The sequence below is a fragment of the Bos indicus genome, chromosome 24 (genome assembly GCF_029378745.1).
Source record: "Bos indicus isolate NIAB-ARS_2022 breed Sahiwal x Tharparkar chromosome 24, NIAB-ARS_B.indTharparkar_mat_pri_1.0, whole genome shotgun sequence".
NCBI classification, from domain to species: domain Eukaryota; kingdom Metazoa; phylum Chordata; class Mammalia; order Artiodactyla; family Bovidae; genus Bos; species Bos indicus.
This window is the reverse complement of record NC_091783.1, coordinates 46,130,127-46,147,335: the sequence shown is the minus strand read 5'-3', so window position 1 is coordinate 46,147,335 and position 17,209 is coordinate 46,130,127. Positions and strand designations below refer to the sequence as shown.

The 17,209-nt window shown below is 43.8% G+C and overlaps 1 protein-coding gene across 3 annotated transcripts in view; it reads left to right on the top strand.

Annotated features, from left to right (window-relative positions):
• The window catches only part of PSTPIP2 (proline-serine-threonine phosphatase interacting protein 2), a 113,277-nt gene that overhangs the window by 57,206 nt on the left and 38,862 nt on the right, over positions 1-17,209 (top strand). For all 3 annotated transcript variants that reach the window (XM_070778988.1, XM_019986806.2, XM_070778989.1), the window contains exons 4-6: positions 6,290-6,324; positions 7,714-7,820; positions 13,323-13,385. In XM_070778988.1, the coding sequence (XP_070635089.1) occupies positions 6,290-6,324; positions 7,714-7,820; positions 13,323-13,385 (205 nt within the window). The remainder of the gene's footprint in view (positions 1-6,289; positions 6,325-7,713; positions 7,821-13,322; positions 13,386-17,209) is intronic.

The following is a 17,209-nucleotide window of genomic DNA, read 5'->3' as shown; positions in this document are numbered from 1 at the left end:
CCATATTTATAGACCCAGATAATCACGATGGTGTGATCACTGACCTAGAGCCAGACATCCTGGAATGTGAAGTCAAGTGGGCCTTAGAAAGCATCACTACGAACAAAGCTGGTGGAGGTGATGGAATTCCAGTTGAGCTATTTCAAATCCTGAAAGATGATGCTGTGAAAGTGCTGCACTCAATATGCCAGCACATTTGGAAAACTCAGCAGTGGCCACAGGACTGGAAAAGGTCAGTTTTCATTCCAATCCCAAAGAAAGGCAATGCCAAAGAATGCTCAAACTACCGCACAATTGCACTCATCTCACAGGCTAGTAAAGTAATGCTCAAAATTCTCCAAGCCAGGCTTCAGCAATATGAGAACTGTGAACTTCCAGATGTTCAAGCTGGTTTTAGAAAAGGCAGAAGAAACAGATCAAATTGCCAACATCTGCTGGATCATGGAAAAAGCAAGAGAGTTCCAGGAAAACATCTATTTCTGCTTTATTGACTATGCCAAAGCCTTTGACTGTGTGGATAACAATAAACTGGAAAATTCTGAATTCAGAGATGGGAATACCAGACTACTTGAACTGCCTCTTGAGAAATCTATATGCAGGTCAGGAAGCAACAGTTAGAACTGGACATGGAACAACAGACTGGTTCCAAATAGGAAAAGGGGTATGTCAAGGCTGTATATTGTCACCCTGCTTATTTAACTTCTATGCAGAATACATCATGAGAAACGCTGGACTGGAAGAAGCACAAGCTGGAATCAAGATTGCCGAGAGAAATATCAATAACCTCAGATGTGGAGATGACACCACCCTTATGGCAGAAAGTGAAGAGGAACTTGATGAAAGTGAAAGTGGAGAGTGAAAAAGTTGGCTTAAAGCTCAACATTCAGAAAACGAAGATGATGGCATCTGGTCCCATCACTTCATGGGAAATAGATGGGGAAACAGTGGAAACAGTGTCAGACTTTATTTTTCTGGGCTCCAAAATCACTGCAGATGGTGACTGCAGCCATGAAATTAAAAGACGCTTACTCCTTGGAAGGAAAGTTATGACCAACCTAGATAGCATATGCAAAAGCAGAGACATTACTTTGCCAACAAAGGTTCGTCTAGTCAAGACTATAGTTTTTCCTGTGGTCATGTATGGATGTGAGAGTTGGACTGTGAAGAAGGCTGAGCGCTGAAGAATTGATGCTTTTGAACTGTGGTGTTGGAGAAGACTCTTGAGAGTCCCTTGGACTGCAGGGAGATCCAACCAGTCCATTCTGAAGGAGATCAGCCCTGGGATTTCTTTGGAAGGAATGATGCTAAAGCTGCAACTCCAGTACTTTGGCCACCTCATGCGAAGAGTGGACTCATTGGAAAAGACTCTGATGCTGGGAGGGATTGGGGGCAGGAGGAGAAGGGGACATCAGAGGATGAGATGGCTGGATGGCATCACTGACTCGATGGACATGAGTCTGGGTGAACTCCGGGAGTTGGTGATGGACAGGGAGGCCTGATGTGCTGCGATTCATGGGGTCGCAAAGAGTCGGACACGACTGAGCGACTGAACTGAACTGATAGATGAAACTCTGAGTTCTAGCGTTGGTCATTGTCACAGACATGTCACTGTTTCTAGGCTCTTCAGGGGACAGATTTTATTTTGTTTATTATTTATTTATCTATTTGGCTGTCTTGGGTTTTAACTGCAGCCAGCAGACTCCCTAGGTGTGCTGCATGACCTAGTTGCTCCCTGGTATGTGGATCTTCGCTCCCCAACCAGGGGTCGAACCCATGACCCCTGCATTGCAACACATATTCTTAACCGCTGGATTACTGGGGAAGTCCCAGGGGACAGATTTTAAAAGCTTGAGTTCATATTGATATGTCTAATTCAAATTTAATTTATAATTCACTTCTTATATTTTATATTTATTTCCTCTTAACATAGAAAATCTTGGTTCCTGACAACATTATCATAATTATTGGCTTTCTATGACAATATATATTAAAATGTTTCAAAATGATATTAATACAGCTACTAACAATGAAACTTCTGAATGAAACATTTCTTTACAGTGCTTTTTGCAGTTCCTCTTGCAGTTCCTCTTGACCTTGTATACCACTAAGAATATTGTTTTCTAAGGTCACTTATGGAGAAGGCAATGGCACCCCACTCCAGCACTCTTGCCTGGAAAATCCCATGGATGGAGGAGCCTGATAGGCTGCAGTCCATGGGGTCGTTAAGAGTAGGACACAACTGAGCGACTTCACTTTCACTTTTCACTTTCATGCATTGGAGAAGGAAATGGCAACCCACTCCAGTGTTCTTGCCTGGAGAATCCCAGGGATGGGGCAGCCTGGTGGGCTGCTGTCTATGGGGTTGCACAGAGTTGGACACGACTGAGGCGACGTAGCAGTAAGGTCACTTAAAATACTATTTTCTCTGTGTGATTATGTAAGCAGTTTCATATACAGTTAAGTTTGTTTTAAATGTTCAGATCACATCAGATCAGTCGCTCAGTTGTGTCCGACTCTTTGCGACCCCGTGAATTGCAGCACACCAGGCCTCCCTGTCCATCACCAACTCCCAGAGTTCACCCAGACTCATATCCATCGAGTCAGTGATGCCATCCAGCCATCTCATTCTCTGTCATCCCCTTCTCCTTCTGCCCCCAATCCCTCCCAGCATCAGAGTCTTTTCCAATGAGTCCACTCTTCACATGAGGTGGCCAAAGGACTGGAGTTTCAGCTTTAGCATCATTCCTTCCAAAGAAATCCCAGGGCTGATCTCCTTCAGAATGGACTGGTTGGATCTCCTTGCAGTCCAAGGGACTCTCAAGAGTCTTCTCCAACACCACAGTTCAAAAGCATCAATTCTTCAGCGCTCAGCCTTCTTCACAGTCCAACTCTCACATCCATACATGACCACAGGAAAAACCATGGCCTTGACTAGACGAACCTTTGTTGGCAAAGTAATGTCTCTGCTTTTGAATATGCTATCTAGGTTGGTCATAACTTTCCTTTTCTTGCATGATTTAGCTTCATGTTTTTGAATATGTAAAACATTTCCATATTCACATGTCAGACCTACATACTATTAGGGTTAGGTAAGTTTCATTCAAGGACAGTTTCTGTAGTTTCAAGGAAGATTAGTTTCTGTAGTTTCAAGGAAGAAGGGGCCAAAAAAAAAAAAAAAAGAAGAGGTCAGTGGATCTAAAGCCTTGTTTATCATAAAGAAATCATAAGTCATTTGGAAAGATATCCAAAAAGTTTTTAGGTGATGTGAGGGAGAATAGCCATGTTCTCTCACATAGTATTGCTTGGAAAACATATTTAGCAGAATGAGTCTGATGCAAAGTGGTATTTCTTATATTCTTGTGTGTTTGATTTATAACTTGGTAAATTTTTCAAGAGACTCTAGCACCAATCTCTTCTGTGAAAAAAGCTCGTCAGTTTTCCTTCTAAGAATTTCTCAGAGAGGAAGGTGAATAGGATATGAGACCTGCAGACTATAATTCCAAGGTTGAAGTGAAAGGCCTTTCAGGTACTTCTGGTTTTGTCACCTCCAGGATGCTCTTTAGGAAGATTTCCTCAATGAACGTGCACAACTTTGCTTGTTCAGGGCCTAGGTAGGATTTTTTTCTGCCTCATTGACCACTTTGGGAGACTTCGTAGCTTCTGGTGGGCCCTTTTAGGGTTTAAGGCCAAAGTGTTTGTAAGAGTGGCGGGATATTTTCTCTTCCCACAGTTAAGGAGAACACCTGGGAGGAGAGGGCAGGGACACTGTGAGAACATCATCCCCAAGGTCCACATTCACTCCTCGGATTGTTGTCACCATCTAAACACGAGCAGCAATGAAGTGATGCTGCAGGACAACTGCTGCTGCTGCTGCTGAGTCGCTCAGTCGTGTCCGACTCTGTACGACCCCAGAGACGGCAGCCCACCAGGCTCCTCCGTCCCTGGGATTTTCCAGGCAAGAGTACTGGAGTGGGGTGCCATTGCCTTCTCCGGCGGGACAACAAAGCTGATGACAAATAAAGAGAGTTTGGGCTGCTCTATTAGTGGCCTTTTAACCAGTCGCTTAGGCTGGGGGAAAAAGTTTAGACTCCGAACAGACTTCATCTCTGTCACTTTCCAGCTCCACAGCTCATTATGGGGAAAGACTTCCAGTTCTATCTGAGGCCAAGACCAGCTTTCTCTCTCGCTAATTCCAGTCATAAGTCTGCTCTTGAGTGAGGCTCATGCATCTTACTGGACCAGTTGTGCGTTTGTTTAGACACGGACACTTTCTAGTGCATTTTCCTTGAGAAATTGTATCATAAGGCAGGGAAAGTGTACAGAGACTGTGCAGTTAAAGTTATTCTGCTTAACGTGTTGGTAATAATTGGAAATGTTTATATGAGAAAAGGCAGGGTGACATAAGGACTCTTTGTTTGAGGATGAATAAGCAGAATGGGAAAAATGAGGTGTAGTTAAAAAGAAGGGGCCAAAAAAAAAAAAAAAAAGAAGAGGCCAGCCAAAAGATACAAGGCTTTTTAGTTTGTAAGACAGCAGAACTTGCCACCTACATGTATATGTGTAGAATACAATCCGTGATCCTACGCTGTTGTGGCTACGGGCTGGGACCATGACTTCACTTAGTCCCATTTCTTCTTGAGTGGCTGGAGTGATCCCAGTGAGGTCTGCATTCGTGAGGGCAGTGATGAGCAAGAGAATCCCAAGAGCCACTTCACCTCAAAAGGAAGCTTGTTAAGGAAGTGTAGGACGGGAAGAACTAAAACCACGAGCAAGGGGAGCTATAAGGGAGGAGGAGCCATGGGAGAGAAGGGAGGAAATTGAGAGAAGGTATGAACGGTGAGTCATGGTCTTCTCCACAGAAACTGTGAAGTAAGAAATGTGTCTTGTTTTAAGCTGCTAAATTTGTGGTAGTTTGTTCTTCTGTGATAGAGCACTGTATTCATGACTGTCTCTTCCGTTGAGACTCTTAAGTCCGTGGCAATGTCTGTCTTGTACCACTGAATCACCAACATCTGACACCATGCCTGGCCCATAGTTTATGTGCAATAAACATGTGAGGACTGAAGAATGGATGGAAAAGGAGGTGATCGGGAATCCCTCTTTTATTGGCTTTTATCCATATTTTGGGCTGGATGAATCACAAGCTGGAATCAAGATTGCCGGGAGAAATATCAGCAACCTCAGACATGCAGATGATACCATGGCAGAAAGTGAAGAGGAATTAAAGAGCCTCTTGATGAGAGTGAAACAGGAGAGAGAAAAAACTGGCTTAAAACTCAACGTTCAAAAAACTAAGATCATGGCATCTGGTCCCATTATTTCATGGCAAATAGAAGGGGAAAAAGTGGAAGCAGTGACAGATTTTATTTCACCGTGGACGGTGACTGAGGCCATGAACTTAAAAGATGCTTGCTTCTTGGAAGGAAAGCTATGACAGACTGAGACAGTGTATTTAAAAGCAGAGACATCACTTTGCCGACAAAGGTCTTTCTAGTCAAAGCTATGGTTTTTCCAGTAGTCATATATGGATGTGAGAGTTGCAGCATAAAGAATGCCGAAGAATTGATGTGTTCAAACTGTGATGCTGGAGAAGACTCTTGAGAGTCCCTTGGACTGCAAGGAGATCAAACCCAGTCAATCCTAAAGGAAATCAACCCTGAATATTCATTGGAAGGACTGATGCTGAAACTCCAATACTTTGGCCACCTGATGCAAAGAGCCAACTCGTTGGCAAAGACCCTAGTGCTGGGAAAGACTGAAGCAAATGGAGAAGAGGGCGACAGAGGATGAGATGGTTAGATAGCTTCACCAACTCAATGGATGTGAATCTGAGCAAACTCTGGAAGATAGTGAAAGAAGGGAAGCCTGGCATGCTGCAGCCCATGGGGTTGCAAAGAGTTGGACATAGCAACTGAACAACAAAAACAACATCCATATTTCTAATTATCATACTTTAAGGAATAATTTGTATCATTATGAGAAATGGATCATAACTCCTATATTATCCTTGGGGAAAATGAAGCATAAAGAATTTTGGCATCTGGCTCTACCCAGATGGACAGTAAAGCATTTATGATGCTTGGGCCTGGGACTGAGGGGCAATAGAGAGGAAACTAGACTGAAGAAGCATTGATCTTTTGTTGTCTTCTCAAGCTCATGGGCAAAGATCAGATCACAGGCTATCAGTTAAGATGTAGGCTGGGAGAAACATGCAGTGGCATTATAATAAGGTTATACAGCCAATTTCCAGAACTGAAGCTATACATGTGCTTTTATTTTTTTTTTTTAGCACCCTGAAGCGAGCCCTTGAAGTCTTCAAGCAGCGTAAGTGATTCCTTAAAAATGCATTTGCTGTCCTTGGTGAGCTCTGTGTTTGTCATCACAGCTGCGTTTTAACTTGAACAGCTCATACTGGTTTAAAAAATAAAATAGAGCAACTTGGTGATAAATAGCCCTTCAGAGCTGAAATGAGTTGGAGAACTGTCTACACCTGCACTTCATGATGTGCATTTGACTCATTTCAGGCAGTGGTTCTCACACTGGGAATCCAGGGTGAGGCCCTGGCACTGGTCTTCAGGGGGTCCTGTCCATTTCTAGCATTCCCTGGGCCTGTGACTCAGAGTTTAAGGCCTTTAAATTTTCTGTCCTTAGTGCCTCTAAGCTAAGGACTTTAACGTGGCACAGTATGTGCTTAACATGTTTCTGTAGCTAGTTGAGTGGTGCTAGATATCTTTCCATTTCATTTCATATAGATCTGCCTCACTCTTATATTTAACGTTTTTTATTCTACAAAATGCCGCGTTTCCTCTCAAAAAGTGGTAAATTTCCCCCCACCCGCAGTACTGTTTTTTTCCCATGCTTGCCAATACCAAGAATGTTCGAACTTTAACAATTTTTTTCCAAACTGAAGGATAAAAAGTGATATATTTCTGGATTTTAAAAATTTTGTTTTTTTTTTCCCAGTAATTTTAAGGCTGAATGTGTTTTCAAATGTTAACTGGCCGTTTGGCCAATCTTTTTAAAAATTTCATGCTTTTTAACCATTTTAAAACCCTGGAATATATATATTTATTTTGATTTGAAGTTCTTTTAATATAGCTATTTACTCTGTTGTGTAAATTGCAATTTTTTTTCTAGTTTTTTGGGTCTCTTCTAACACACACAAGTTCAAAATTTTTTCTTAGATCATATCTGTCAATCTTTCTATCTTTAATGCCATCTATAATTTGTGTCCTTGGAACAAGAAAAGTAAAAATTTCAGTTCTTCTATTAGAAAGGTAAGTCATGCTCTTTACAAAGATCTCAGAAAATAAAGGGAAAAATACCAATAATCATTCTATCCAGAGAGAAATTTCTTACAGGCTCAAGAGATGTTAGAGATGGGAAGAACCTTAGAGTCCTGTAATGAGAAGTAGGATTGAATTTGAAATTGTAGTGGGTTTAGTACTGTGTGCTAGCATGCAAGCTCCATGAGCTTCTCCCCTGCCTTGGGCACACACCAGGTTAGTGCAGCTCGTGGTGGAAAGCTGCACTAAAGGTTTGCTGGCTTCAGGGTAATGCTGGGTATGTGGAGGGGCTTAATAAATGTTGATGACCAAGTGAAGCAGGTTAACTTTACCACGTGCCCAAGAGTTCTGTCTGTATTTTAACTTTTTATGTGGTTTCTTTGATTTGAATTCAGACATGTGGGTTTGTTTTTTATTCTTTTTGCAGAAGTAGACAATGTGGCACAAAGTCACATCTACCTTGCACAGACTTTAAGAGAAGAAGCCAGGAAGATGGAGGAGTTCAGGGAAAAGCAAAAGTCACAACAAAAAAAGGTTAGATTTATGTGTTACATGGTTTAGGCGGTTGGGTTGGGTTTATGTGTTATATCTTACATGTATTAACATGTTGCCTTTCTTCCAGCAGAAAACTCCAGGCTTGTTTTCTCACTGAACTCCTTAGCTCAGCTCCCAATCTCAAGCGTCCACACTCGTCTTTTAACCTATGAGATTATTTATCGGGAACCATGTGGGCACTCAGTCTAGACAGGGATGCCTCTGTGCCCATTTACATGCTAGGGCAGTTCTTTTTTAACTTGTTGCAAGAATCAGAGGTCCAGCTTGCTTTCCTGTTCTATCTGCTGCCGCTGTTTAAACTATGACTGGAAAGGGGAAGCCCTGTTTTCATAAGGGTCTAGCACATCCAAGGTGGTGGGTTTTCAGTTCACATTCCTCCTCCTGGTCAAGGTGATATGGATGGGTAAGAAGTGGAGGGGACTCAGTTCTCCCTGGAGACCAGAATGTAGTCCAACTGCCCTATTTTACAAATAGGGATACAGAGGTCCTGGGAAATTCAAGTCCTTTTGGCTTCAAAACAGATATTATACAGGCTCTTTTTCCTTGATGGGCAGGAGGTGGGAGTGAACAAGAGTTAATAAAACTGGCAAACATTTAGGAAGTTACAAGGATCAAGACAAGAAGTGCAGATTTATATTAAAGTGTTCCTTAGACTAGACCAGCCTCTGTTTTGTCTCCCTTCCATTTTGGTTCTAAAAGATTTGATTTTTTTGGCTGTGCCGAGTCTTTGTTGCTGCAAGGGCTTTTCTCTAGTTGTGTTGCATGGGCTTCTCATGGCAGTGGCTTCTCTCGTTGTGGAGCGCAGGCTCTAGGGCCTGCAGGCTTCAGTAGTTACAGCTCGAGGGCTCTAGAGCGCAGGCTCAGTAGTTGTGGTGCGTGGGCTTAGTTGCTCCAAGGCGCATGGAATCTTCCCAGACCAGGTATCGAACCCATGTCCCTGCAAAGGCAGGCAGGTTCTTATCCACTGTGCCACCAAGGAAGTCCCCACAGAACTTTTCTTTAATATCTGGTCTCCAAGGTTAGCATGAACTTCATGTGAGAGAGAAACTCTTGGCTATGTAGCATCTGAACACGCCCACCCAGGTCTCTCCAGACAGCTCTGCATGGACTTCTTGGCAATCTTTCTTCATCCTGGCCCTTTACTGTCTGGAAGTCATTGTCTGCAGTGTATATATCCAGTTAACAGCTGATTTTACCCATGCCTCAATCCCAGCAACTTTGCCTGTGGTTCTAAATCAGAGTCTAATTCCAACCTCCCTTGTGGCGACCTGACATTTGGAGTGGGCGGAGGCGTCTTAAGGGCCTGACTACCTTCTATATACTGTCATTTCATAAGCTGCCCTGACAGCTGTGCCTCTTCTCGGAAGGAAGGGTAGAAACTAACAATTAAGGAACACCATGTTGGGTATTTTCAGACAAATTCAAGGTTCAAGTATCGGGTTTGAGGGTCACATCTGGCCCAAAGTATATGTGTATTACACCCATCTATCTATTGGATGGTCAGACTCTTTACGTCTGCCATTGCAAACCCTGCCTGTTCTCCAGCGGGTTTACAATTTTTCAGCCTTCGACAGCCAGGGTCTGTGCACACATGATTTCCACTAAGAGAAGAAGAGACGTGTTTCCTCACAGTCTTAAGTGCCCTTGGTTTCAGGGAGAGTTTTGTTAATTTTGCAAGGCTTCTGAAACTTCCCTTCCTCGTAAGTTACAAAGACCAAGTTCTCGCAGCTGGAACTATTTTGAATTCTCTTAAGCAACAGCGAAGCCTGGGCTCATTCCACTGCAGTCATCAAAGTTCTCCACGCTGTGTGCTCTCGACAGCAGGAAAACAGCTTCTGAGCTTTCTTTGCCAAGTCCAAAGTTTATTCATAAATTTACAGTTACTTGTATCACAGTGAACTATGGGTTGTTCCACTTCTGTATTTAGATACTTTGAAAAAAAAAAATCAGACTTTTAGAGACTATGTGTCAACGTTAACTTCTCATTTTCACTAGTCAAACCCTGCACGTGTTGGTCTCTCACTTCTTGGAAACTAAGCCATTTCCGTTTATCAAGGAAATCCATCAGTTGGTTTCTTTTAGTGAACTGGGTCAGGGGAGGTATGGCTGGTAGAACTTTTCAGTGAACTAGCTTATAGAACTAGGAGAAGGCAATGGCGACCCACTCAGTACTCTTGCCTGGAAAATCCCATGGACAGAGGAGCCTGGTGGGCTGCAGTCCATGGGGTCACGAAGAGTTGGACACGACTGAGCGACTTCACTTTCGCTTTTCACTTTCATGCATTGGAAAAGGAAATGGCAACCCACTCCAGTGTTCTTGCCTGGAGAATCCCAGGGACGGGGGAGCCTGGTGGGCTGCCGTCTATGGGGTCGCACAGAGTCGGACACGGCTGATACGACTTAGCAGCAGCAGCAGCAGCTTATAGAACTAGTTTTCTGAGGGTGGTGACAAATGCTGCTGTGGCCATCCCTCCCCCAGAGCATAGAGCTTGGCCAGAGAGACTGATGTGACAGTAATCATGTCGGTGGAATGAGCCTTAAAAGATAAGAAAGTGAAGCTGCCAGCTGAACCTGCAGTGGGACACCTAACCTAACTGGTAGGTCTGGGGAGCCTCCTGGAGGCAGTGACCTTGAAGCTAAGGCCAACAGAGTGAAAGATGGTATGAGTGAGGGCAGAGACAAAGAAGGTTCTCAGCCCTGGAGGTGGCAGGCAGGGAGGGATCTTTGGAGCCACGCTCAGGAGGTTTGACGTTTTAGGTGCTGAGGTGCTTTCCCAGCCCAGAGCATCCTAAGCTGAACAAAGGAAGCACGTGGTCAATCACTCTGTCTTCTGGTGCCTACATTATGCTTTACTGTCTCAACTAAGACAAGGATGATCATGGCAGAAGGCCCTGTGTCGAGAGCGAGCTCCGAAGAAGGGAACCTCCTTGGTCACATAGGTTGTCACTTCCAGTTTTCAGAGTATAGTCTGAGTGTAGGTAAACAGACAAACAGACTATTCAGCTGCTCAGTCAGCAATTTACTGCAGGCCATTATTATACATCTCTCCTTCCTTTTCCCCTTCCTCTTGCCTCTCCCCACTTGATAGCATGCAGGGCTGTGGCTTTGCACTATTTTGTGTTACTGATAAAGCATAATCAAATTTCCAGTAGAGTCAGTCTAAACAGAAAGAATGAGTCCTAGAAGAAAAACATCCCTAAGGAGCCCTGGAAGAGGCTCCCTGGTTGTCCAGTGGTTAAGGCTCTGTGCTTCCACTACATGGGGCACAGGTTTGATCCCTAGTTGGGGAACTAAGATCCTGCATGCTATATAAGTCCTGAAAGAGAACTCATGACTTACTGGGGTTACCATGGAAAGGCCACCTTACAAGTGAGTATGGACATGAGGAGACTTAAATCAAGGTGGTAGCAGACAGAGCTGGACTGGGTGTCACTGAGTGGTCTTGAGCTATAGCACTTTGTGGGCTCCAGGGATCACACCAGTTAGGTTAGAGCTAGACTAGCTGCTAAGATCCTGCTGATATACAAATACAGGAATCCTTGAAGCCAGAGAGAAGAATGGCATGAAGTATAATGGAACTTTGTAGCCACATGAGAGGTGCATGATGCTGGTGTTACGTAGAACTTGGAGATAAAGAGGCCTGACTTGGGCCATAAACTATAAAATAATAACAGCTCCTGAACTGAAAGAATGGCACTGTGTGAATTTGGACTAGAAAGGACCATGGACAGACCAGCATTGCTAACTGATCTGCTCTGTGGAGCCTGGGAAACCAAGAAACATTATGAATAAACTCTGCCCTCCTCACAGAGGCACATAGGTGCTCACATGAGCCACACAGCTGTCTGTCTGCAATGGCAGGGATCTGCTTGGGAGTCATCCCCGTGGGGTCATGTTTCTGTCCTCAATTTCTTTAGAGCCTTAACCTCGTTTCCTCCTGGTCCTTCCGTTTCAGCTGGGTGGGAGATGGGTGCTTCGTTCTCAGAGGGCCCCTTGGGGGCTGTCCCAAGGGAGTTTCATATATTCTACAAAGTTCATATCTGAAGTGAGACCATCCCAAAACATATACAGATATCTTGAAAATCCATCCATATTTGTGCATTATGGTAATGGGTAAAAACTTAGTTTTCCAGAAGAAAGAGACATATTTTAATATTCTTAGTATTATTTTGCATTATGTCATCTTGTACAAGGGCAATGCCATAACTCATTTTGTTGCATTTCTTAGCTTTTATATACCCATCTGATTTTAGAGGGCTATCATGTGGTTAATGGTAGTTTTGGGTAAAGATTAGGAACAAGGACACAGGAGTCTGACTGTGTCCAAATCCCAACTCTGCTACTTGCTGAGAATATCACCTTGGGTGAGGTTACCCAGGGGATGGGGATGAGTACTCACAATCATGATGCATGAGAGTCACTTAGCACATAATAGTGTGGGAGCTGCCACTATGTCTGGGCTGTGCTTAGTCGCTCAGTCGTGTCCAACTCTTTGCAACCCCATGGACTGTAGCCCAGGTTCCTCTGTCCATGGGGATTCTCCAGGCAAGAATGCTGGAGTGGGTTGCCATGCCCTCCTCCAGGAAATCTTCCCAACACAGGGATTGAACCCATGTCTCCTGCATTGCAGGTGGATTCTTTACCATTTGAGCCACCAGGGAACCCCACTGTTATGTCTGAGAGTTGAATTTTTATTATCAGTCCCATTATTTTGACTAATAAAAGTATTGTCACAGCCACAGCAAAGAAATTGCTCCCAAGTGATCTCAACCAAGTAGCTTACCTTTCCTGGATTAGATGGTGTACAATGTAGGACTGATCAGCTGTTCCACAAACATTTCTTCCCTTCATCCTGCCTGGGCTCCTTGCCAGTGATGGGAGTGCCTTTGACAAATGCCACAGAAGTGAATGTTTCTGAGTCCCTAACTGCACTGACACAGGCTTACAGAATAAAGAACCCTTTTAAAATGAGCAACATTTTAAAAATCCCTTTTTGAAACTCGAGGCTTCCCTGGTGACTCAGATGATAAAAAATCTGCCCACAGTGTGGGAGACCCAGGTTCAATCCCTGAGCCAGGACAATTTCCTGGAGAAAGGAATGGCTACTCCCTCCAGTCTTCTTGCCTGGAGAATTCCATGGACAGAAGAGCCTGGCGGGGTCACAAAGAGTCGGACATTACCGAGTGACTAACACCTGAAGCCTAAGTTTCTTGATTCCATATTTACTGATGAGGATACTCTAAGGTGATCCCTGATTCTCAGTAGTGGCTGGTGGCCACCCAGGTTCAAAGGTAGGCAAATTGTTCCCCCTTTCTGTGCTGCACTCTCCTTATTTGTGAAATAGGAGTAATAATAAATAGCACATCTACCCTCTGGGTTGTGTGAGGACTAAACGAGGTAAGCCATGTTAAATGCTTAGCCTTCAAAATAAACTGGTGTTAATAATTATCTTTATTAATAGTGCTTGTGCTCTCTTCACAGACGGAGCTTATAATGGATGCTGCCCATAAACAAAAGAGCTTACAATTCAAGAAAACCATGGATGTAAGTCTTACTATATTGTTTTTAAAAAAAAAATGGTGACATTTTTTGAAATCTTGTGCTGTGTATCAACATTTTCCTGAAAATAACATTTGTGCAGTCTTTTAGAGAAAACAGCCTTTAGTGGTTTGGCTTTCTTTCCTTTTAAGGCCTTGGAAAGATTGAGGATGAAATTAGAAGAAATACAATGATGTTATCTTTTCAGCAACCTGGGAAAATATAGCAAGTCAACTTAAATATTTCAGACCAGAGCATGTATATTATATGATACCTTTTATCTTGTTGGATTTGAACTTCTTCCCTGTAAGACTGTTTTGAATCTTGATTTCTTACTTTTTTTTTTATTGAGTTTTAAGATATCTGCAAACTGTAAAAGCCATCTTTGCTTTAAGTAATTTATTTTAAAAAGCTTATCAAGATAGAACTTAGACAAGTTGCTGGGATCTCACAGTAGCATTTCATGAATCCCCTACTGTTGAATTGTGTTACTGGAACATCTGTGACTCCATCTTTGTACAGAAGTATCGTCATATATTCTGTGACTATGACATCATACCTGGTTACCTGGTCAAAAAAGAAAATGCCACCAATGTTGATGGCATATGCAGTCTATTCTGCATTTTTTCTTTTGCTGGGGAAGTGTGAAATTTCCTCGGTTCTGTCTTGCCACAGCAAAGATTTGAAACGGCAGACCAGTGTTACAGCTCGGTTACAGCTCAGAGTTTTATTCGGCAAGCAAAGGAAAGTATACCCTTGAGGCATGAAGGTGGGCCGACCCCAAAGGAGAGGCCTCAATCCCTCTTGGCTTCCTCCTTTTATACGTTTGTCTCCTCCCTACCTTGAGCCTGCCCTATGCAAATTGGGCTAGCCAAGAAGAGGGTGTATTTGTTTGTGAGAACTGAAGTTCTCACTCCAGTCTGCAGATATTCTTTTGTTCCATTTTTGCAGGCTTTTCCCTTTCTTTGTCTTTTAGCCACTGCCATTTTGGACTCCTTTTTCCTATTCTAACTACCTAACATCCCCCCCTCAAGAGATGGGAGGCCCAATTCTCTGGGAGTAGGGGTGTTGAGGTCTCTCTGGCTACTTCCTGCTGAGCTGGGATGGTGAGGGGCATTGGGCCTCCCCCTCTCTTGCTAGTCTCAAGCCTCAGAGTCCTTATAGCAGTGTCCATCTAAAGGTGAGTGATATTTTCCATTGGTCAGGTTGTAGCTTTATATATCCTTGTTGAACTGGCACTGCATATTGTAGTTTGTTGACCTGGGCAGAGACAAAAACAGGTTAGACAATTGATAATACATGGAGCAATCACAAGCAGCATTGATATGGTGATAACAGGGATTAGTAGGGATATTAGCCAACTCCAAATTCACCCTTGCCTGGAGAAGGATCCCCCAAAGAGAGATTGTAGCCACCCCAAGAACTCTCCAGCTCATTCTTTGAGATCCCGTAGGATCTGAATGTTTTTCTTGAGGACTGTGAGACTTTCTTTAACTTGGTTGGAGGTATTTACCAGAAACAACACGTCTCATTTAAGATGGCTCAAGTTCCTCCTTGTTCAGGGATCAGGAGCTCTATCTCCTGTCTGTTTTGGAGTACAACCCCTGCCAAGCTGTGTTGGCTCTTTAGAGCTATCCTGAGAAATCTTGTCCCCAGAAAATTAATTTTGGGGGTGTTCATTAGAATGGCACTCATTTGTAGTCCTAAATAGGTATCTGAGATCTACCAGGGTATACTGAATATCCTCTTCTGTTTTCTTACACAGCTTGACTAGTGATTAGTGAATCCAGGAGTTGTGCCCTGGTATCTTAACTGCTGTGAGGGTAGAAAATATTACAGGGTAGGGGCCCTTCCATGTGGCCTGGAGCGGAGCCTTTGGGGACCCATCTTTCCAGACTTTAATTAGGACTTGAGTCCCTGGAGCATATAGTGGTGGCTCTTTAGAATCTTTTGGGTCTTGGTTGACACCCCACAAATGTATATCCTGTTGGAATTGCCCAATGGCCATGGTATAAGACCAGAGAGTCTGAGCCTCTGGATCTAGGAAGAGGTCATTGATATAAACAAAAGGTCTTCCATATAGCATCTCATAAGAACTAAGACCAACCTGTTCCTTATGGGCAATGCGGGTGCGGAGGAGAGCTATTGGTAAAGTCTCCTTCCATCCCAGGGAGGTCTCCTGCGTTATCTTTTTTTATCACTGATTTTAAGAATTGATTGGCTCTTTCTACTTTTCCTGAAGATTGAGGCCTCCAGGCACAATGGAGGTACTAAGTAATGCCCAGTGCTTTCGAGACCCCTTGGGTGACCTTAGAAGTAAATGATGTCCCATTGTCACTTTGTAATGACCTGGGCAGACCAAATCTTGGAATGATTTCATGGAGCATTGTTTTTTACCACCTCCTCAGCCTTCTCAGTCCAGGTGGGAAAGCCTTCAGTCCATCCCGTGAATGTATCTATCATGACTAGTAGGTATTTAAACCCTCGAGAAGCTGGCGTCTGGGTGAAGTCCATCTGCCGATCCTCTCCTGGGTAGGTCCCATGCCATTGGATGGGCTGGGCCAGCTGAGGTCTTCGAGCTCTTTGGGGGTTAATTGGCAAGTGGGACGAAAGGTGACCACTTGCCTTATAGTTATTTGGAGGCCTTTTCCCTGAAGGACCTTTCTAGTAATCTTTGGAGGGCCTTCTCCCCTAAATAAGTGGTGGCAGGTAAGGAGTTAATCAACTTCAATTGGAGCTTCCCAGGCAGAAAAGGAGTCCCTCCTCTTGGAACCATCCCATATGATCTTCTTGAAAGCTCTCACTCTTAGCTTTAAGAGTCTTACCTTCAGTATATGAAGGAATTTCTGGCAAATTAGTCTGTGGAACTAAGGTGGCAACCCCTATTAGGTCACTGTTCTGTAATGCTGCTCTTAGCTGCCTGATAGGCTTCTTGGTTCCCTTGTGCCACTTTCGTACTCCCTTTTTGGTGTCCTTTACAGTGGGAGGTTGAAACCTCACTGGGCAGATGGACTGCCTCCAAGAACCTAAGGATTTGATCACCCTACTTGATTGGGGACCCTCGGGTGGTCAAGTGGCCTCTTTCTTTCCAATAGCAGCATGTGCATGTAGCACCAGAAAGGCATGCTTGGAGTCAGTGTAAATGGCTGCTCTTTTTCCTTTTCCCAGCTCTAAAGCTCAGGGCTATGAGCTCAGCCAATTGGGCTGAAGTACTGGTGACAAAGGTTTAGCCTCTATGGTCTCAAAATTGGAGACTACTGCATATCCAGCTCTTCTTTCCCCATCTAAGACCAAGCTACTTCCATCAGTGTACAATTTCTTCAGGATTGGTCAGAGGAGCTTCTGACAATCCTTCTCAGGGTTTTGCCCAGTCGTCCAAGGTTTCTAGGCAAGAGTGAAAGGGGAGAGAGCCCTCAGGGATAGGTTGGAGGGTAGCTGGGTTAAGAACCTCACAAGAGTATATAGTTTGGCCTGGATTTTCCATCAGGACTACTTGATACCTGAGGATCCTTTGGTCAGACATCCATAAATGGCCTTTCCCATTAAAAAGTTGTTTCACTTGGTGGCTGGTAAAAATAGTTTGCCCCCAAGAGAGAGTTTTAAAGCATCTTCCATCAGAACTGCAATAGCTGCAAGATTTCGAAAGCAGGGAAAGATCTCTTCCCAATAAGGGAGTAGGACACTTAGGGACCCCCCGAAACTGGTGGGAAAGTATTTGCCCATCCCAGCAACAAAGAAGTGCTTGGGTGAATTTTTTTGTAATTGTTTTTCCTGTAGCACCCAAAACAGTACAGGTTTGGGAGGAGATGGCTCTGGAACAGGAGGTCAGG